General features: G+C 43.4%; 1 protein-coding gene across 1 annotated transcript in view; it reads right to left on the bottom strand.

The window, feature by feature from the left end:
• kiaa1109 (KIAA1109 ortholog) overlaps window positions 1-22,904 on the bottom strand; it is a 125,482-nt gene that overhangs the window by 77,417 nt on the left and 25,161 nt on the right. The window contains exons 13-30 of the mRNA XM_049595389.1: window positions 17,995-18,086; window positions 17,690-17,807; window positions 17,417-17,572; window positions 16,182-16,279; window positions 14,794-14,978; window positions 13,855-13,961; window positions 12,665-12,897; window positions 12,214-12,432; window positions 11,598-11,735; window positions 10,783-10,959; window positions 10,202-10,330; window positions 7,592-7,711; window positions 6,653-6,984; window positions 5,321-5,571; window positions 4,730-4,970; window positions 4,079-4,570; window positions 1,075-1,348; window positions 739-876 (exon numbers count right to left, since the gene is read on the bottom strand). Coding sequence (XP_049451346.1) covers window positions 739-876; window positions 1,075-1,348; window positions 4,079-4,570; window positions 4,730-4,970; window positions 5,321-5,571; window positions 6,653-6,984; window positions 7,592-7,711; window positions 10,202-10,330; window positions 10,783-10,959; window positions 11,598-11,735; window positions 12,214-12,432; window positions 12,665-12,897; window positions 13,855-13,961; window positions 14,794-14,978; window positions 16,182-16,279; window positions 17,417-17,572; window positions 17,690-17,807; window positions 17,995-18,086 — 3,500 coding nt within the window. The remainder of the gene's footprint in view (window positions 1-738; window positions 877-1,074; window positions 1,349-4,078; window positions 4,571-4,729; window positions 4,971-5,320; window positions 5,572-6,652; window positions 6,985-7,591; window positions 7,712-10,201; window positions 10,331-10,782; window positions 10,960-11,597; window positions 11,736-12,213; window positions 12,433-12,664; window positions 12,898-13,854; window positions 13,962-14,793; window positions 14,979-16,181; window positions 16,280-17,416; window positions 17,573-17,689; window positions 17,808-17,994; window positions 18,087-22,904) is intronic.

Below are 22,904 nucleotides of genomic sequence, written 5' to 3'. Positions count from 1 at the left end.
TTAACCGTTTTAACAGCCACCCCGAGATCAAAAATTCATATTTTTCCTCTTACCAGTAGTGCTATTTATCAGTCTTGATTGTTTTGGTGTCAGTAACCAAGTGTTGGCAATATCTGCAAGAAAGATGTCTGCCTTCTCTCCAATATAATGGAACCAGATGGCACTCAGCTTGTAGTGATAAAAGCGCCAAAAATCTAAATTTGAAAAACTCAACAGCAATGTCTCTTTCAAGAAATCTTTATCTGGTTACTCAAGATGATCCACAGAGCTTGTGGTAAGCAGTTTTAGATAGGAACTATTTTCTTTCTACCAAACTACACCCATATCACAGCTCAGAAGGAAGCTTGTATATACTGCTAGTTCACCTAGCACCACTGAGCTAGTTTAAGTTCTGTTTAGCTGAGGAGGACACCATTAATGTTTACATCTCGCTCTGTCATGAGTCTGTCGTCCATCAGTAGATGCACGCTTCCTTCTGCGCAGTGATATGGTTGGTGGGTGCAGTTCAGTAAAAAGAAAATAAGTCCTACATGACACAGCTCACAACAAGCTCTATGGATTACCTTAAGCAGTCGCGACATGATTGAGAAACAGCTCTACAGACAAGAGGAAAAATATGTATTTTTGATTTGGGACTGAACTGTCCCTTTAAGCAGTATATTAAACTATTGCATAGTATTGTACCTTACAGAACAGTACACTATAGTAAAGTATAAAACAGTATAGTATAGTATGGACCTTGAAGCTTGGAACAGAGAGCTGGTCAAAGGAGGCGGAGCTCTCCTCACTGGTGGGTGTGTCCAAATCTAAGGGGCGATGCAGAGAAGACTTGGAGGTCCTCTTATTGGTGGGCTGCTTGACAGACCAGTTTGAGACCTGGCAGGGGTGAACGAAAGAGTGTTAAATTGGACAATCCCAGTGAAAAAGACCAAGCTAAGCATTTCCATATTAATGCTTTCATAAAAACATTATACGTAGCAAAATAACACTCGACACATGCAGATGGCGTATCTTTGAAGACTTAAAAAGGACCCCAGCATTTGTACATGAATGGACTAACATGAAAGGCTTTACCTGGTAGTGGGCTAGGTAGCTCTGATAACACGCCATGACGTGGGGCTGGCGGGTTACAGGACCAGGTTCAGCCGTCTTCTCCGCCTCCACAGAGCTCTCCTCCTCCATGGCCAGTGCAGAGACGAAGGAGGCCTGGGATGTGTGGCTGGGCAGGGGCTGGGGTGGCAGCGGGGGCAGCATTGGTGGCATGGGCAGAGGACGTGGCTCAGTGATCAGCTCCCCATTGAGAACGTAGGTGAGGGGTCCCTCAACACTGTGGTAGATGGAGCTCCGGCTGGATGAAGGTCAAAATATTACACATCAAATGAATATGTCAATGTGTAATTCAAGCTAGTTAAAGCCAAAAATATGTATAAGCATGGACGTTTTAGTGGAAAATGTTTATGTCTTTCTAATGGCAATACAGCTGTAGTGATGTTAACTATGGCAACACTAACCACCCTTTACCAGGATCTATAGCACCCCTTCTCTGTATAGTTTTATGTTCTTGAATTGAGCCTTACGTTTCCACAGGCTTGTGCTAGAAAGCTTTCATGAGACTGAATTGATTATGTGTGTTTGTGTGGAGGCTGCATCAATCAAAAAGCATGTTGAAATCAATGTGAGAACATTTTGGGTAATAGAAAAATGACAAGGTAGTTGCAGAGCAAGCCTGAAATCCAATTTGCAAAACACACCAGCAGTAAGTGGCTGCCCATGGATCAAACATCTCATTCGCTACAACCCTTCTACATCACATCCATCCCTGAATGATCGAATCAAAGTAATAAATGAAAGCTGCAATGTGTTTAGCTTCAGGGGCAAGTTGCTTAACGCGATAAAATGCAAAAGTTGTTGGGTATTAAACATTAAAATGTCATAACAGTTAATGTATTCCTGCATATTGTGTTATAAAGCCATTTTACAATCATTGCAAAGATGTCGGTGTGAGTCCACAGAAGTTATTTGACACAATTGTTTACTGCCTGTTTCTCATTCTAATCTGCAATGCTTTCCAAGCACATGCTGTTGAGACCTTGCTGTTACTGTAACCACAACACATGAGGTGTTTTTTTCTAAAGGCAAAAAGGTTTCTATATTATTTGCCTCTAAGTCCAGATACCATAAACTTAAAAAGGCAAAACACATATATTGCTCTACTAAAATTCTAAATTCAAAAAACTTAATATTAAGTACATAAATGTTAAATTGAAAAAAAAAAAAAGTTCATAACACTGTAAAAATACCTTAGAAATTTCACAGTAAAGGCCTTTGCACACCAAGTCTGTATTGATAATATCCGTTCTTTTAATCCATCATCTGATGAAAACTCTTACACTGAAAACTTGCACACTGCGTCTGATGGATTTTATTGTTCTACTCATTGCAAAACTTTGCCAAATGGTCATCAAGCAGCGAGGATGATTTGGTGGTTCTCACACTTCATGACGGTAGAAGAAGAAAAAGAAATAATTGGGTCCATCTGGGCCTCTCATGATAAAGCTTATTGTACTTATTGTAAGATATATGGATGTGACCGCTATCATTTTGCTGACCTTGATAATGCCTGTTGTGTTTACATGTGTTTGTTAACAAAGAAATATCACCGACATTTTAGCCAACACGATGCCAGAACAAACAGCAGGGCTTTCCTGACCATTATGAGGCAGCAATTCTCCCTTTTTTTCTCCCTCTCCACCCCCGCCTACTTGCGCGAGTCTGAAGAAAAATAAAACAACACACTAAGATGACACAGCGTAGCTTACTAGTAGCCTGCAGCTGCACTTTAAGAGTGGAAGAGCTATAGTCCTGATAGTTGTGAGCTTGCCAACCTCTGACAACGAGCCAAAAAGTCAAACATTTGTAGTTTTACCCTCCAGCAAGTTCATCCTCCACTGTGTAAAATAATCCACCAGTAAACCACCCGACTCCCAGGCCATCCATCCCCGGGAGCAGACTGCAGCACACCGGCTGGATTATGGAGGTAACTGCTGTGTTTCTATCAGTCCAAGAGGCTTCACATGCACATTCTTGTATATATTAACAGGTGTTATTTACCTTTTTAAAAATATGTTAAATATTTTTCAGATTCCAGCCCCAATGTCTGAATGTTCTTAAGTATTAAAAGGTATTATATTATTACTATTATATCAGTGGCACAAAATGGTCTCTAAATTACAACATTATAGTTTATTGTAGTTATTGTGACAGGCCTATGTCCATCCAATCCTGAGAATGTTTGCAGAGCAAGGAGAGTTTTACCTGATAACGGAGCTGCAAAATTATCTAGATCGCTTCTGTCTATTTCAGGATGTCAGTGGTCCAGTTTAATGTGCCGCTCGCAATACTAAGAATCACACATTAAAAGAAGACCGGCTATTTCAGGGATCCCATTGAACCAGGACTGAAACTGGCAGTATGTCTAAGGACAGACACACACAGACGAAAATAATCAAACCTGTTCCAAAAACCTTAAGGATGGACGAAAGTTTCGGAGTCGTTGTGTAAATGTGACTGACATGTGAGGTCGTATGTATTTTCAAACATGCAACAATTTCCGATGAAAAATATGGACTTGGTGTGCAAAGCCTTAACATCTCTATTTAGGAAAGGGAATTAATTTAACAATGGAAAAAAAAAACAAAAAAAACAATCTAATTCCTGAATTTGTAACAATCTTAAAATGAAAATAATGAACCACAGCGTCTTTAGAAAGGCCCCTTTAGCATTATTTAAAAGTGTAACACTTGAAGCAATCTGGCAAAGTCAGACCTTGCTTGACAGGTCATTAAGTCACCTGCTCTTACAGATGAGAAATGAGAGACTCTTTGATGTTACTGGGAGCTGTCTAGACTCTACCATCACCTTAATCCCGTGCTTAGCTTTGTACTTGATCTGGCCATCCACCCCTCAAATTTTCCAACCCTTTAACTTTGAGAACTTTTGTGAGTTTCACTGAAGCTGAGCTCAATTTGCAGAATATTACACGCTCCATTTTCCAAACTACATTATCATTCAAGCTGACCTGTAGTTCTCCATGTGATATGGGGGCTGCTGCGGCTGCTGCATCTGCTGCCTCCTCTTCTTCTTGCGACCTGGGTACGTCCCTGGACCCTCGTCGGCGCTGCTTATTGGCTCAAAGTCCTCAGCAGCGGAGAAGTAGGCCTCGCTGTCAGCCACGGACATGCTGGAGTCCGCGGAGCGGTACTGATGGAAAGTGTTGGAGTCCGCTGAAGGCGTGAAGGGGAATGAGCCGTAGCTCCTGCGCTGACGTGGCGAGTCCAGCACGTTCTCGTCGCTGCGGGAAACTTCGCTGCTGAACTGGACGCCTCCGGACAGAACTGGTGGAGGCTTGTCGGTGAAGACGGCGGCTGACAGGCTCTTGGTGCTGCCCAGTCGGCCTGAGTGGACAGAGGACTGGCGCTTGAGAGGAGAGCAGAGGGGTGAGCGCACTGAGGAGCGGTCCTGGGAGCTGTTGGGTGAGACTGGTGAGACCTCTGGGACCTCTCCGAGGGTGCTGCACAAAAAGAGGAAAAAATAACATTTGAAGGGCTTTTTCGAAAATTAAACAACTGTATTCAAAGAGTAACCAGCCAGGCTGAAAATCCTGCTTGTGCTGCCTTCTAGTGGTTCTAGTGCTCTGACTGCTTATTAACAGTATGTTGATGTTACTCACTCAGCAGGGCTTTTGCCGTTCACGGGGAACATACGTTCCTCTGTGCTTGGCGAGGGAGTGTCCCTCTCTCCGGCCAACAGGGGCAACGCAGCACTAGAGGAGCTATTTTCTTCAGAGGAAGAGGCTGAGCTGTGGGAGCGTTGGGGCACCTGGAGACTGAGGTACTGCTGACCACGCCTCTCAGGCAGCTCAGGTGGCAGGCAGGGCGAGTGTGTGTCCGTTTTCAGTCCGACTACTCTCCCTAGGAAGACATTCATTTAATTCAGTAACCATTAATTTGTTGAGACATTGTTTTTTTGTATCAGCATGATATATTCAGTTGTTGACATCCCATGCATATATTCTATATTTCATGGGGAGCTGGTCACACTGTGTTTTAAGATTACCAATTAGGCACAAGATAAAAGCCCAATAAATTATGAGTAAGTTCCCATGTAGTCCCTATATAGGAAGAGTAGCTGTTGTCTTAGTAATGAGTTTAACATTGTGGATTTTAACCATACTTAATTTTGCTCTGGGATCCACACAAAAACCCTCAAGCAACTCTGAGGAATATCAGGAAATCTATATTAAATCTCAGCAAATGCATACCATCCACTTTGGGTGTTTCCTTGGTCATGATCCACTCTGCTGGTTGTAGCAGAGACTGGCCGTAAGACATGTCTGACTCAGTGCTGGAAGAGGAAAAGGCAGACGAGGAGGAGGGCGTAAGCTCTTCGAGCTTGAAGAAGTCCAGGCCCATGTTGGTACCTCCGAAGAACCTGCAGCCTCCAAGGCAGCCGCAGCGGTTCCTGCTGCGCTTGTTGCGAATGCCAGCCTCTTCTGGCCACAGGAACCAGAGTCTGAGGAGAGAAGGGTAAAGGGAGAGGATATTAGTGTTTGTGTTAAGATTGTGTCCAGTTTTGCAGATATACCAGGGACTTAAAGATAAAATGCTACATTGGTCTCCCCTCTTAGTCAACATCTGATCATCATGTATCAACTCCTTTGTTCTGTTAAAGGGTAACTTTGGTATTTTTCAACCTGGACCCTGTTTTCCCATGTTTTTGTGTCCTGGTGACTAATCAGAACAACAGCTTTTGAAACTGGTCTAGTATTAAGCAAGAGCGCTCAGCTCTTAAAATAACAATCTGAGCCTGTCAGTGTCACAAACAAGCACTTTAATGGATGTACACTGACAGTGTGCAAATGCCGGCTGCAGTGCTCTCTCTCAATACTGGACCAATCTAAAAAAACATGTTCCTATTACTCACTTGGACACAAACACGAGGGTCCAGGTTGAAAAATACCTAAGTTACCCTTTAAGTTTCCAGAACTTGGCTCTCCTTTGCCGTATGCTCATAGAAACATGAATGCACATGCATACTTCGCCATTTCTCATAAGCCACATACAGTGCATTCTGCTACAGTAATAAGAAACATCATGTCAATTACAAGCTAGAAAAGAACATCTGTACTGATAACGGCTCCCTGCAGACCTTTTATGAGATCCTGAATTATGTTAAATTCATTATCACAGTAGTTGGCCAATATGCCAACTGATTATCACATATCATGAGCACGATCGCTGTACGTGACAGATAATGAATCATCTTGTTTTGTTTAAATAGACCTACTTCACATTATGAGCTGAACATCTTATGACTGCATCAGTGAGTCATTATAAAGAGGTGTCATCCAGCAAGTGAGTCATTTCTACGCTGAAAGGAAGGTTTTCATAAACAGTGCTTTAATATTACCACTGTCCCGATTCAATTAATTCTCAAACACAATAAAGATGAAGCACAGTGGCAAATGGCTGCTCTGAGGTAGCTGAGGGACAAATGTAGGATCCCCCCCCCCCAACACACACACACACACACACACACATCATTTGAGAATTGTTTCAAAAAGTAAACAACACATGACCGTCTTTATTTCTACCTTTTGGTCTGAGCATCGTGTAACTCCAGAAAATGCCTCTGGACTTCACATTTGGCTGGGTGGTCGGCAGCCAGGGCGATGTCTGCTGTGATGAGGTTCAGGTTGACTGAACCCGCCTCCAGCCAGACAGAGCGTCGTAGCAGAGGGGGCTGACCGAGACCTATCGGCTGACCCAGACCTTGACCCTGTCCAGCTGGCTGCAGCCTGGTCGCCTCGCCGTGCTGCTGCTGCTCGATGTACTGCCGGATGTTTACGTCCTGCACCACAGCGCTAATGCCTTCTCCCACTGCCTGGTTGTGCAGGTTGCAGTTGGCTACGCGAACGATACCCGTCTGAGGGACAAAGGACAGCAAAATGAACTTTATGTATACCAAAAATCCAACAGCTGATTCACAACCTGACATGAATTTAAATATACAGTATGAAATTTTCTGCTGTTAGGGGTCTCTCAATTAAAACAACAACAAAAGACAGCGAAATGCTGTTCAACTGAAGGAAGAGACTGTGTCCCTGATTAAAATTACAGTTTTCTGGGGCGTCGGTGGCTTAGTGGTAGAGCAGGCACTCCATGTACAAGGCTGTTGCCACAGCGGCCAAGGTTCGACTCCAGCCTGTGGCCCTTTGCTACATTTCTCTCCCTCTCTCTCTCTCCCCCTTTCACACTTCACTATCCTATCAATTAAAGGCAAAAAACACCCTAAAAATATCTTTTAAAAAACTAAATAAAAAAATAAATAAATAAAATTACAGTTTTCTCTGGGTTTGAACATTGTTACAAATGTTTAAGATAATGTGAGTGCACAACTCAACAAAATATACAACACTGGCCAAGTTGTTTTTAGACATTTTAATGTTGAGAAGTTACATATTACGTCTTTAAACTGTTATACACAAACATCCCTACTTAAAATACAATGCATAATGGTGGGAGCTAATTACCTTGATGTTGGCAGCACAGCCATGCTCCACCACGAAGAGGTCAACTCCGTCCATGGCCAGTCGGGTCATGGTGTACTTCAGCTCCTCTGATGTGCGACAGTGACCTGGGAGGCAGCTCAGCTGAAAAATAACCATCATTTAGTAGCAGAAACTTTTTCAGTGGTTGCATGGAAAGCAACTTGAGTTTAGTGGGGCTGCGGTTTACATACCGCCACATAGCCTGTAGCCACAGCTGCTCGGCTGTCAGAAACTAATGAGGGCTCTCAGGCAGAGTTTTTAAAAATATCCTTGTTAGTATTCGCATACAAACAAGGCATTTTGTGAAACAGACTTGTTTTCTCTCAAAGTTATTTCATACATCATAGTGCTGTGTATGTACGCCATGTATGGCTGCTTCGAGTACATCAATCATTTTGTGTTAGGGGCTGGTTCTTTTGTTCAGTTCTTTCAGCTGTGTAAAACTTTGCTTTCTGAGTCATGTATCATTAGACAAAAGGTTTGCAGTGGGCTCCTTTTATTATCTGATGTCATTTGAACATTTCCCTTCACACTAGATTCTTCTGACCTACGTTGAAATCTTACCAAAAAAAAAAAAAAAAAGCTTTCAGCCATAATGAGCTAATTTAGTAGCTTCCAGTGTGAGATTCAGACACACGTGGCTGCTAACTAGTTCAAACCAATGCTAGACACCTACTATAGATGAAATGAAAGGGTGAGAAATGAGGCTCAGACTGTACAGTATTTCAGGGCAATCTTGGAACTCATCAGCTATTGACCTAACAACAATGAGCCTTTATTTTTTTTTCAGGAAGAAAAGTTAAAATTTTCTGACTGCAATTTCCTAAATATGGATATTTACTAGGGTCGGGAACGATTAACCGATACGACCGGATATCCGGTTTGACAAGCGAGAAATACGGCTGCATCGGTAGCAGCCTCCTCAATCGATACGAATCAGCCATGAATCCTTAGATGAATCGATTGTAGAGTCATGGATTCGGGTATCGCAACACTAGCAATCGGTTGACTGACTTTAACAGTTTGCATCTCGAAAACAACGCGAGAGCCGGCGGCATGCTCGTAGCAGGCATTACTGACAACGATAATGGATGTAAACATCAGCGCCAGCTTGACCAGTGGAGATGAGGAAGAGAAACTAATGCTGGTTGGATAAACCAAGGAGCAGTCAAGCCACAGCAGAAACTAAAGGCGAATCCTGCCGGTTGTGGGTTGAACGCGGGGTCACAGACACAGACAGAAATACGTATTCCTGTCAAATACGGCGGCGCATGATAACGGCTTACTGGCAACCGACAAGCCCCGCTCCAGGTCCAAGAAGTCTTCGTCAGTGTCATGACTGCCCAGAAATACCAGGCGAGCCCTGGCAGCACACAGGTATGTGACGTGTCAGAGGAGAAACGAGCTGTTCACATTTCCACAAACCTCACCGCACTTTAGGGACTGTTCTTTACTTGTCAGAGGAGGGTGGCTGGTTGATTTTTATTTTATTTATTTATTTTATTTTGATCCCCCCTATGTTGATCACTTATTCATGCTGTTTTTGAAGTATGAATAAGTCAATAAGTAATTTATTCCATTGAAATATCATTGATTATCGAAAAGTGATTTATCTTTTTATAAATGACAAACACAGAGTGTAACAAACACAGAGAAATATGCTGTCAGTGATAAGCTGCTAGTCATCACAGTCCATGATATCAAATAATAACAGGAGATGTCAGATTCTGCCCCTACATTGCATGTTATTATTTTATTCTGCTTTATGTTTATATTGTACAGCATTATGATAAACTTTATTCCAGACTCAAGTCCATATAAGGTACACACAAAAACACAGATAATGTGTGATTTTGTTGTTTGACTTTTTATTTTATTTTTGCCTGTGCCATACAGCAACAATGCTTGGGGATGTGGTCTTTTACAAATCTGAAAATACTGTAAGAATGTCACTTTTATAGAACTGGCTTCTTTATTTTATAATGTATGATTAATGTCTACATCAACAAATGTTAACCATAGAATTGCATCGAATCGTATTGTTCCTACACTGTATTGAATTGTATCGTTCCTACACTGTATCGAATCGTATTGAATTGTTCTGTATTAAAAATATATTGTTTTTTAATCATATCGTAACCCGTGTATCTAGATACGTATCGAATTGTCTATCACAGAGAGATTCCCAACCCTAATATTTACTTGTTTCTTTCCTTAAGTAAACTGAATATCTTTGGGCTGTAGACAAAAAAATACATTGGAGGACGTCATCTTGGGCTTTGGGAAACACTGACTGACATGTTTCACCATTTTCTGACATTTTAAAGTCCAAACAATCAATGGATTAATCGAGAAAATAGTCAATGACAATGAAAATAATTGTTAGTTGCAGCCCTGATACAAAGCTAAACTGGCCAATGAATTCTGCCTCTTTTGCTGTCTGCAGAGACTGTCTAACTACAGCTAGAATGTGATTGGTCAATATTACTTGAACTACAAACCGAAACCAGAACGCTTCCAATTACAAAATCTTGCCCTGTCACCTACAGATGCTGCATTAATTTGCAGATATCTGTTGATAGAGATAAGTACCTTGGCATCGCAGATACGACGGTCAACACCATGCTGGCAGATGACAGAAGGCTTAGGTTGTTCAAGCTGGAACTCTCGGGACACTCCGTGGAAAAGGAAAGTCTCACCCCACTCGATCATACTGGCCACCTAATAATCACAAACACAAAGACACATTAGTACTTCAAAACAATCAATGAATACATTTACTGCTTGGGCAAATGCACAGAATAAAAAACAAGACTAAAATAAATATGTGTGGGGGTGGACAAATCACAAGGAAAACCTTAAAACAGAAAACAATCAACTGTAACAACACCACGAGCTATAACATCAGAAATGTATGACTCGTCCTGGCACAGTCTCAAATTAAGCCAAACATAATAAATCTACAGTTGGATCATACTGCTCAAACAAGCAAGGTTTACAAAACACATTTCACCACAGTCATGCTCACTCCCACTAAGCTGACCTAAAGATCCATGATGTAATCAGAACCTAAGGCTGCACACATTTCTCCCTGCCATGACCCAAATCACTCTTTTTTTTAAGTACGCCAATCAAATACACACACACACACACACACACACCCACACACACACCTGTGGCACAGTGACCCTGCCGGTGAGCCCCCCAGCCTGCATGTCGATGAGCCAGGCATACTCCAGCGTGTCGCTGCCCAGAGGGAGGCCCTGAGCGGAGAACATGGCGTGGGCCCTCATCTGCAGGCCAGACAGACTCAGGTGGCCGTCCCTCAACACCCCGTCGGCTGTGGGACGCTATGGGGCAAAAGAACAGGTTCACACACACATTAATATTTTAATCTTACACATTGCAATCTACAGCTCAAGTCAAATCCATTCCATAATATCCCTGCACGTGCTATTAAAAAAGAAGCTTTTTATCTCTGGAGGAGAGAGATGATGGCTACACATTCTTTGTCAGGGATTAGAGACAGATATTCACTCTGAGCAGCAAATAGGATCCAACTCGTGGATGAAGCTTAGACATTCTGTGTGGTTATACAATATGCAGGTGCTTATGCAAAGACGTGGCTGGTGAAAAGCATGTTTTACATTATGCAACTCAAACCTGCCGGCTTTATTCAGGGTATTTTCTAAGGACTGAGTCACCCTCTCAGTTTCAGATTAATGCGTATTCGTCTGTGTATTCATTGCTTTCACACATGAGGAGTGAAACATACTGCAGTTTACATTACTGTACTGGATTACCCTCCCTTACTTAACCATTTAAAATAAAAGATAAATGTAGAGGTCAACGTGTCACTTTTAACCAAGTCATCCCAATCAATGTGTTGTATTTTTTCTGTTTTTGGACACAAGCTTTTTTTTTCTCTATATGGAACAAAAGTAAGCAGCACATCACATCAGGCACATGTGTAAGCTGTGTTTCTGACCTGGTAGTTGTCACTGACGAAGATGTGAATGGGAGACAGGAGCAGCTGAAGCATCGTCTCCTTGTAACCCTTCTTCATCTCAAAACACAGCCGCTCCAAGAAGCCTGATGGACCTTCGGGACCCTCGCTGCTGCAGTGCTGGAGGCAGCGAGAAAGTAGGAAAACATGTGGACTCATGCATCAAGTTGTTTTCGTAAACATAAACACATAACTCAAAAAGCATGGCCGGCAGGTTCAAAATCAAAAACGAATTTCTTTGTGAGCCAGGTAAGAAATGAGGCCAAATAAACTGTACATCTACTTAAATGTTCACAATTTATTATTTATTTCTGTTTTATATGCTCTCTTTTATAAATTGTCTGCACTATCTTTAGATTCTTTATCTATTTCTATACATGAACGTATATTACATGTCTTTTCTTTTGCTTCCATGTCTCCTCTGCTGCATGTCATGCGTATATCAGTGCACATTTCCATCATTTTTTTTTCACACTGCAGTGATGGAGTAGTTTCATAATCTTTGATCAGATCCCATTTGCTATACTTTGACACTGATCCCTGTCTCTCATTCTCACTAAGCCATCACACTGAACTGCCTGGCAGTGTTTAGTTTTACCATTGGCAGTCGGCCGTGGACTTTGTAGAGGTTGATGAGCACGGTGATGTCCCACGGGCGCAGGTCCAGGGGATGGATGTTTGAGCCTTCCTTCTGTTCGCTGTCCTCCATTCCCAGAGGAGACCAGCCGAGGCCAGAGGAGGTGGAGGTGGACAGCACGGGGCTGGACACTGCCTCCTCAAAGTCTGTGTACATGTCGTCCTCACCAAAATAGTTTTCCTGTGGTGAAGACAGATACCAAGAAGAGGGCTGTGTAATCAGCTGTGGACTTAACATTTTTTATAGTGTTCCTGCACCTTTCATTATTATCCAAAAGCTCCACTGAGCATTCACATTGTTACAGAAAACTACTGATAACATTGAGTGCAAAACCCCACAAAGACTGGTAACCAATGTGTTGCCAAAATCTAGAATTTTTAGTCATTAGAGACTGACTAGATGGTGCGCATACCTTGATGGAGATCAGTGCTCGGAGCAAAGGCCCATAGAGGAGGATCTGAGAGTCTGGGGACATTTCCATCTCCACATGAAGTCTGTCAGGAGGGAGCTCTGAGGGGTCAGTGGGCACCCTGCTGTGGGCAGCTGAAGCTGATGTGGAGGTGTAGCGTGGCGGGGCGTTGTGGTGCACCGGGGCGTGCTCTGGAGGACGCAGAGCTGACAGCATGGATTCCTCCATCTCAGACACTTCAGAAACCAATCACAGGTGAGTTAGACAACATTATACAAAACAGCTCTGTAAGACATAAGTCCGGTGACTACGCAAAGATATTAAACTCCCCCTCTAGACATGTTTTAATTAAGTATATTTTGTTTACCCTGGTTTTCACAATATAATTGTTTACAAAAAAGGGGCTGGAAACAGATCTACTTTTTTTTCCTCATCAAGAAATTCTGGATCTGGCCTCTGCCCGGCCCACTACCACTGCTTGTGGTAGGTTTCACTTCCTACTTTCTCCAGCACTGCTCGCGCTAGGCTGACGCGTGAAAAAACAGTGGGCATCAAGATGTCTAGTGTTAGCGTGACAGGAAACATCGGAGAGATTAAGCCATAGGCCACATGTTTGAGCCTCAGTCAGACCCCAATTTAGGATGAGAAGTCTGTTGCTCACCAAAGACAGTGACTAGCAGATGTTTCCAAATGGTAAGTGTAGTTAGCATCTTTGCCAGGTGTAAGCCTGAAAAGGATCATGTGTTGGATTGTGTGTGTACACGTGAGTGTGTTCATCTGTCTGTCACCAGATAATCTCGCAAACTACTGGACCTATCAGCCTAATATTTTAAATGTGCATCTATAACTGGATGCTCAAAGGGGCGCATATTTTTCTTAGCTTCTGTGATGCTTCTGAAATGCGCTGTGCGGCATCCACTGAAGTAATACGAAATGTCTAGAGTGGCCATGGTCAACCTGGGCAGTGACTCAGCACCCTGGGGGAGATCTGAACTCTACTAAGTGCACGTTCCTCGTTTGTTTCCATTGTTTGTTAGCTCGTTAGCTCATAGGCTAACCTGAAGATGAACACATGTTTGAGTGAAGGGGGACTTTAAAGGTAGTTACAGTTTGTTACACAGTCCACAGTCATTTTTTTCATGATTGGCTTTAGAACAAACAACAAAGCACTAATACTAAAGCAGCGAGCTTACGCGACTGTTTGAGTTGCTCATCAGCCTTCTGGGGATAAATGGGGTGCCAGGTGTAGTTGATTATGAGCAAGAAGTTGGGCACACTCCAGCAATCCACCCAGCCAGCTCTGATGTAAGAAAGAAAAACAGAAAAACACACTCAGTACAGTCATAATGCTGAGTTTATCATCACTTCAAGTGGATTTTCCAGTACATCATTCGCTTTATGAACCGTTCAATTCAAGGACATACAGTAGAGGAGGCAAGAGACTGCAAATGGGTCACGCCTCTGATTTCTCTGCAGCACAAAGTGCACTGGTCCAGACAGAATTCGATCGTAAGCTCCCGGGGGGTAAGTGGGTCTCTCACAGTGCTGCATCAGTAGAGTCTGGATCTGAGCTATACATTATAAATGATCTGAATGTTGCGTTATCATGTACAGAGGGCACGATGCATGCGCTACCCAAGACGCAAAGGTTCTCCGGCATCTCTGTGACCTTTCATTGACCTTAAGGAAGGTGCTTTGTAATGTGGAAACAAACCCTGCTTTGCAGCATTATCCAAAAGGAATGCAGACTAAGATGGATGTAGAGCAGTTCTACAGATAATAAAGGGTCTATATGGAAAAAAGACTGTTATAACAACCCTGGCACAAGCTTCAAGAAAAGACAGAGTTTCATCTTTATCTCAAATAATGGACACCAAAAAAGCCCTATTAAACAGGCTATTGCGTTTCACTTAAATCCAAGTGAGGCAGCAACTACTGAACTAAGCAAAGCATAAAAAGTGAAGGTTAGTGGTCCATTTACTTGAAATTACCGCCCACTACCTTGGCAACATTTCATTTTTACCCAAGTACTGATGTAAGTCAGTGCTACTATGATGAGTCATTCTGCTCTTTGCTAAAACGCTCACTTTTTGCCCACAACCAGAGAGAACTCATTGCCAGGTTTAACTCACTCTGCGTGGGTGATGTTTCTCCAGCGGGACTTGGTGGGTTTGGGAGGGGGAGCACCTTGGTTCTCCCCTGGCATGAACATGTCTGGGGGCAGCTTGACATTCTGGTAGTCTTTGGCCAGGGTAAGGAGGGGGTAGCGGCTCGGGTGGCACTCTGGCAGGGACAGTCGCATGTCTGTGTCCTCTGCCTGGGGGGGGACGACGACAAAGCACATATACCCACACATTTTAATAGAAGTTGTCAAAGTATTCACATATAAATCAGCACAGTATGCACACTGGGGGTGGGGAAAAAATAGATTCACATTAGCATTTTAATTTTTCTTTTTAAACATTCTGAATCAATTTTTAAATGCCTGAATCAATTTAATGTGATTATGGCAGTGGATAGAAGTTACTGCTTTTATTGTGGGAATCTTTGGGTAACGTGACGTCCTATCTGTTTCAAGGAAAACAAAGCCAAAGTGAGAAAGAAAAAATGGTGGACAGTCTGAGGACACGGACCTTTAGACTGTAGCAAACTCAAATTCAGCCAGCACAAACTCTCCACCCGACTAGCAAACTTTCTGTTGCTGCTGTTACAGACTACAAAGCTCAGACCCAGCCTGCTGTGACCCTCGGTGTTGGGGCGCTGCTACAGCTGCTAATGAAGGTCTGTCTCCAAAGATTCCACGATATTGTAGGGTTTACTGTTAGTGCTTTGACAAAATACTAACAAAATGAGATCTTTTGTAAATAATCCTCAGTAATGTGGATTTAATGACTCAGTGGGTAAAGGAAAATAATAGAATAGCTAGAACAATTTCGTAAGTTCAAAAAATTACATCACTTTACTTTAATGCAGCCTTTAGAACCAGGAAAAGGCAACAGGTCTCATACCACAATATCGATATGCTAGTGATATACTGTCCTGACTTAATATACATTTTAGCATTATGTGAGTCAAGCATATTTAATATAGCACCTTTCACAGTGCAAGGTCACAAAGTGTTTCACAGGAATAAAACTGCTAGAAATAGCACCAAAAAAAGCTATTAATTTGTTCTCTATGCAGTATATGATGCTGCTGAGGTAACAGTCAGAAAGACTGACATGAGATGTGCATCGTTTTTGGGAATATGTCTGATGGTATTCCATCTCTAGAAGTGTATGATTCAACTTTTCCTATGATTTAGTGTTAAAAAGTCAACAAAAACTGCCAGAAATCTAAATATCAAATTGCAATACTTAAAAATTTCCAATACATATTGAATCAGGACATAGGCGTAGCATGTCATACATCTGTAGGAATGGTTTCCAGACAGAAAAGAAAACACTTTACAATTACATTTAAATATAAAAGCAAATATTTGTTTTTGGAACAAATCATATTTGCCTAAAATCTGACTTACCTTTAAGCTGAAGCGGGTATGGCAGGTGGTGGGAACAAACTCATTGAAAGGCAAAGTGAACTCTATGTTGAGCGTCTCGCCACATGCTGCCAGGTACACTACAGGAAATCAATAATGCAATTGATTAGTCGGTCCTGCTCAGGGATTAAGCGGAGTATATCCTGTATATACAATATATCATGATTTAATACAGTCAGAGTCTCCTGTCATGGACATCAGCTGCCAGTGTTAAAGAGAGATGAAGTTTAATGATTGCTTTCATGGCTAGATATGGATTTCTGGGTTTTTTTTTTTGTTTTTTTGCATTAGTGCTAATACTAATGATGCAGTATAAATAAAAATATAATATGCTGTAAAACTGTAAAACTACTGAATCACTTTATCATATTACCACAGATTTTTTTTAATTCCTGTTCACTGAGCATGTAGCTTTTTTTATTTAATTTTAGGTGGGCCGACAAAAAATTATGTATTTACTTAAAAGATCATTAATTTGTGTAGTTTTTGATGTGTGTGTGTGCATGTGTGTATCTCTCTTTTTCATCAGCCTTTCTTAATTGTCACAGAATTAATCCATCCATATGTGTTTCTACTGAGCCAATGATTTGTGGTCTGACTCAACATGTTTGCACACTGTTACAGAAATCTGTTGTAGATAATTAGAGATTTTAATGCAGAAAATTAAGCATCTGACTGAACAAGTACAGAATTTCTAGTGCAAGAGAACACGTCTGTCTTACTGCACCATTAATTTGTTTGCATGGCATCAACTATTTATTTGGCATCAAAAATATCAATGATAGAGGAGATACTTACTTCAACAACCTGTGACATGTGAAATATATTGCTATATTGTGGTTCAAGCTGGCTAATGTTAGCTAGTATTAGCTTGCTTGCTAACACAGATGAATAGCTAGCCAGCTAAACTTGTCAATGTTCAGTCTTGTGTATGTCACATCGCTGTTTTTGGCCGATGCCCGGATGCTATGGAGCTATGCCTACGGAGCCTGAGCGTGAGCAGAAGGATGCTGACTGCAGTATACACCAAACACTACAGTTACTACTACAGTTAACAACAAGGATTTTTCTGACAGTTATGTAATGAACTTTTAATCTACAATTTCACTTAGAGTAGACAACCTTTTTTTCAACCTGACTCAGTTCAGAATTCAGTTAGACTATTCAACAGATGCGGCTCCTTTGGTTATATGCCTCTTGAAGAACATCTTCCTCACCATTCTCCTGCTGCTTGGTGGAACAGTCGATCCAGTTGTGTTGGTTTGCCGCCCAGATCATCTCAAACTGGTGGAAAAGGACCTTGAACTTCCAGGAATAGGGCACAAAGGAGTAGATGTCTGGGGCGCTGTCACTCGCCCAGTCCTGGATCAAATCTGAAAAGAAGAAATGTCAATGAAGTGAACCTTTTTTTTGTTAACGTTTATACATTTCACTGTTAAAATGTTACGTGCTAAATGTTAGTCATTACATCTGTTTACTCGAGGACTCACCAGTGAAGAAGTTTTTCTGGGCGTAGATGAAGTGGTAGGTGGCCTTGTACACCTCAATCTCACACTGCCACGACTGAGGCATGTTCCACACCCGAGGGTAGCTGGCTATGACGTGAAACTGAAATACAGGTAGAGGCGGGAAAATGGTGTTACAGAGCACGGAGTATGTGTATGCAAGTTTGACATTGCATTGCATTGCATGCAACTTTCACTTACATCATGAGTCAATCAAGAAGGGACAATTATTCAAATTTCTGTCCAAAAAGTCAACTAAAAAGCTTCTTGTATAACTGCCTGCTACTTACAGCCAGCATCTCAGCCTCCAGAAGAGTCCTGTACTGCATACTGCTGGTGGTGTCCACGTGAAGCAGCTGGCCTTTGATGGTAGGAGAGTAGCCTGAGGGCAGAGGAGAGAGACAGAGAGGCAGGGCCATCAATTCTCAAAACCCACAGCTAGGCCCAACTTCTTGCAAATAATGTCATTTACCAGAAAAAGCTGCTTCTGTTAACTACATTTCTGGAGACAGAGGAGAGCGCTGACTGATGACTGACATAATATTATCTGCTCAGTGCAATAAATTATCACACGTTCCTACTATCAGTGTTGAGAATGTCAGGGTTCCCTGAAGTCAGTTGTTTTATTCTGGATATGGTTTTAAATCTAATATCTGATGGCTTTACTTGATCTTTAGTCTGTATTACTGTATGATGGGGGAAAACATCAATGCTGACTTTAACCTCACTTAACCCACGAGCTGTGGAGTGATGCACCTTAAAAATGGAGTCCCATATAGAAGAGTTTATAAAGTTTACTGACTTTACAAACTGTGCGCATGGTTTAATAGCAGACAAAGAGAAACAGAGAACTTTAAACAAAGACATTCCCTGTGGTCTTCAAGGTGTTATAAAGTCAATGCAGTCTTGTTCACTTCATGATGTCTTGGACTTCTTTCAGTCTCATATCAATTTTGACACAGGCTTTTCTCCATCTCTGCAATACTGCATGTTTCTAATGTCACTTACATAGCTCACAGTATAAGAAGATCCTATATGTTTTTAATGTGAAAATGTAAAATATTAATACAATAATTAGTCACAATCACATGCTCTGCTTACCTGAAGTAGGGATACAGCACAAAGCTCATGCATTGTCCATATTGTTTGTATGTACTCGTCATGGTGGAGCTTCTTTTTTTTTTTTAACCTGCTACACAGACTTCGTATTTGAAGCATGTGGTTTCTGCCCTATTCACTGTGTGTGTACTGGGGATTGCCAAGTGATAATGCAGCTGGTTATGCATGGTTTGGGAGCATAGGCTATATTAACTGGTAATTAATGAAGTAACTGGATCATTTAAACAACAGGATGCATTGATTTGATTGATTTATTTTAATGTGAAATGTAAAACCCCCCATAAGGTTGCTCTGCTGCATTGCATTGCCTCTGGTACAATGAGGGATTCATTTGAATTATTTTTGAACAGACTGCACTCATTTTCTACACAGTTCTATAAAGTTTTTACATATTAGAGCTGAAATACATGGGGCTCTGTCATGACACGTCACAAGTGGAGCAGGGGTTTTACTTGGAAGTGTATAGGCTGTTAACTGGTACTGAATTAATTAGTAGGATCATTTTACCTGCAGGATGCACTGATTTGATTGATTTATTTAAATGTAAAAACACGACAAGGTTGCTCTCCCTCGTCACATTGCCCCTGGTATAATAATACTTATAATACTTTTTTTTTCTTTACACAGTTCTATGGAGATTTTAACTATTTAAGGGCCGCAGAACCACAGGTAGAAAAAAAAAAAAATAGACAAATAGCCGTGAGCAGCAGGGTGCCTGCCAAGGTAAGTGCAGCTTTTGTGGTAAGCATAGGACCAGTTGACTATAATGGACGCACTCTGCTGTGGGCATGCTGCCGCTGACATCTTGCGTCGTGTCCGTGCCCAGTGAATTTTGGCTGTCAGCCTAAATGATACACGCTCTAGCCAGTGAGCTACCGAGGTGCCCCAGTCTTGGTTTTAAATTTGACTCAACCCCCTCTGATCTGAGAACGGATCTCTGCTTCACCTAGGTTTTCCTGACTATGGCTAAACTAGGATCCTGACCTATATGTGCAAATTTAGCCCTTTGAGCAACCTGATTACTAAGGGCCCTATGGGAAATACTGGTTTTGAATTATAAAACCTTTTTTTGCATCAAAAATAAACAACTTTTTTCATACTCGTCGTCCTCTGCTTATCCGGGTCCGGGTCGCGGGGGCAGCAGCCTCAGCAAAGAAGCCCAGACAGTCCTCTCCCTAGCCACTTCCGTCAGCTCTTCCACGGGAACCCCGAGGCATTCCCAGGCCAGCCGGGTGATGTAGTCCCTCCAGCGTGTTCTGGGGCGGCCCCGAGGTCTCCTCCTGGTTGGACATGCCCGAAACACCTCCCAAGGGAGGCGTCCAGAAGGCATCCTTACCAGATGCCCCAACCATCTCAACTGGCTCCTCTCGATGTGGAGGAGCAGCGGCTCTACTCCGAGTCCCTCCCGGATGTCTGAGCTCCTCACCCTATCCCTAAGGCTGAGCCCAGCCACCCTGCGGAGGAAACTCATTTCGGCCGCTTGTACTCGCGATCTCATTCTTTCGGTCACTACCCAGAGCTCGTGACCATAGGTGAGTGTTGGAACGTAGATCGACTAGCAAATTGAGAGCTTCGCTTTCTGGCTAAGGTCCCTCTTCACCACAATGGACCGATTAAGCGCCTGCATCACTGCTGACGCCGCCCCAATCCGCCTGTCAATCTCCCGCTCCATCCTACCCTCACTTGTGAACAAGATCCCGAGATACTTAAACTCCTCCACCTGAGGAAGGACCTCCCCCCCCCCGACGTGGGGAGGGCAATCCACCCTTTTCCAGCTGAGGACCATGGCCTCAGACTTGGAGGTGCTGATTCTCATCCCAGCCGCTTCACACTCGGCTGCGAACCGCCCCAGCGAGAGCTGGAGGTCACTGTTCGATGGAGCTAGGAGGACCACATCAGCCGCAAAAAGCAGGGATGAGATCCTCCCATCACCGAACCTGACACCCTCCACCACTCGGCTGCGCCTAGAAATTCTGTCCATAAAAGTTATGAACAGAACCGGTGACAAAGGGCAGCCCTGGTGGAGTGTGATCCCCCTGTAGTTGGAACACACCCTCTGGTCCCCTTTCTTGAAAATGGGGACCACCACCCCGGTCTGCCACTCCAGAGGCACTGCCCCCGATGTCCACGCAATGTTGCAGAAGCGTGTCAGCCAGGACAGCCCTACAACATCCAGAGCCTTGAGATATCCAGGACGAATCTCATCCACCCCACAATTTTTTTCATTTTGATTTATTACTAAAACACTCCTCAGTTCTGCTGATTCCTTGTGGAAAACAGTTCTTTATTAGCTGTGACATAACACACCTGGTTAACAGGGAGTGGGTATTTTGTTTTACCAGAGGTAAACCAGAGGTGTACCAGAGGTAGTTGGACTTGTGATGTCTCACATGGACGCGCTGCGAATGAGGTTCACCGTGGGAAGTTTTACCACCAAATGGCAAAGGCTTGAGAAAGGCATTATGGCAGGATGTACGATCTCTGTGGCCCTGTTCATAGCAGCTATGAACCTGCTTTTGAAGGCAGGAGAAATGCAATCCAGAGGCCCGAAAGCAGATGACGGCATGAGACATCCCGCCTGTCGAGCTTTCATGGATGATGTGACGGTGATGACTCCATCAATCCAGGGAACACGATGGATCCTGACTGCACTGGAGAAGATGGCAACATGGTCACGGTTACAATTCAAATCAGAGAAATCAAGAAGCCTCAGTATTCTGAAGGGGAAGCTATCAGGAAACATCTTCAGCATTCAAGGCTCAGAGATTCCAATAATTCAAAACCAAGCAATCCGATGCCTTGGAAAGAACTATGACAGCTCCCTTAAGGACAAAACCAATCTCACCAATACCAAAGCCCAGCTGAACATCTGGCTCAAGGCAATTGAGAACAGTCAACTGCTTGGGAGGTTCAAGGGCTGGTGCTTTCAGTATGGCATCATACCCCGGCTGCAATGGCCCTTCCTGCTGTATGACTTTCCCATGTCCCAGGTGGAAGCAATGGAGAGACAGTGCAGCAACTTCTTGCGGAAATGGCTGGGAGTTCCCCCATCTTTTAGCCCAGTCAATCTCTACAGCAAGACCTCCAAGCTTTCCCTGCCAGTTTCATCAGTGGTTGAAGAGTTTAAAGCCACCAAGGCAAGAGCAGTCAGCACACTCCTTTTGTCTGAAGATGGGAAGGTGAGACATGCGAGTAAGACCATCAAATGCGGCAGAAAGTGGAAGCCCCAGCAAGCAGTGGCAGAGGCCGAAGCTCACTGGAGGCATCAGGAAATAGTTGGCGTGGTATGCCAGGGTCGCTTAGGCCTTGGACACTACAACAACAAGAGGTGGAGCAAGGCCAATGCCAGAGCCAAGAGAGGACTCGTGGTGCAAAGGGTCCGCAAGGCAGCAGAAGAAGGCCTCCAGGTAAAAGCAATTGTGCTTGCCTCCCAGGGCCGGTGGATGCAGTGGGACCAGGCACTGGAGCGACCACTGTCCTGGAAGGAACTGTGGGAAACTGATCAAGAGAAGTTGACCTTCCTCCTGCGCGCTGTGGCTGACCTGCTACCGTCCCAAAGCAACCTAAAAGTTTGGGGTGGAGAGGAAGATCCATCTTGCAAGCAGTGCGGAACGGCCTCTTGCACATTGAATAACATCTTGACCGGTTGTCCAAAGGCGCTGGCAGAAGGGCGGTACAGGTGGAGACATGATAAGGTCCTCACGGTAATCGCCAAATGGGTGGAACAGCAGAGAGCCAAAGCCAATAAGAACCAGGTCTGACTGCCCAAAGCAATAAACTTTGTAAGGGAAGGCAAAGAGGCTCCAAGGACCAGAGCGATGGTTGGGAACCCACCTTGCATCCTGCAGCGCGCCTCTGACTGGGAGCTGAGTGTGGACCTAAAGAGGAAGCTTGTCTTCCCACAGGACGCTGCAGTGACCTCCCTCCGGCCAGACATGTTCCTGCTATCCAGGAGCACCAAAACCCTCATAGTCGCCGAACTAACGGTGCCCTGGGAGGAGAGGCTAGCCACATCCCACGAGCAGAAAAAAGCCAAGTACCAGGACTTGAACGACAAGGCGGTCATTAAAGGGTGGCATGC

This window comes from Epinephelus fuscoguttatus, linkage group LG14 (assembly GCF_011397635.1).
Source record: "Epinephelus fuscoguttatus linkage group LG14, E.fuscoguttatus.final_Chr_v1".
NCBI classification, from domain to species: domain Eukaryota; kingdom Metazoa; phylum Chordata; class Actinopteri; order Perciformes; family Serranidae; genus Epinephelus; species Epinephelus fuscoguttatus.
Note: the sequence above shows the minus strand (reverse complement) of the source record. Positions and strands in the feature narration are given on the sequence as shown.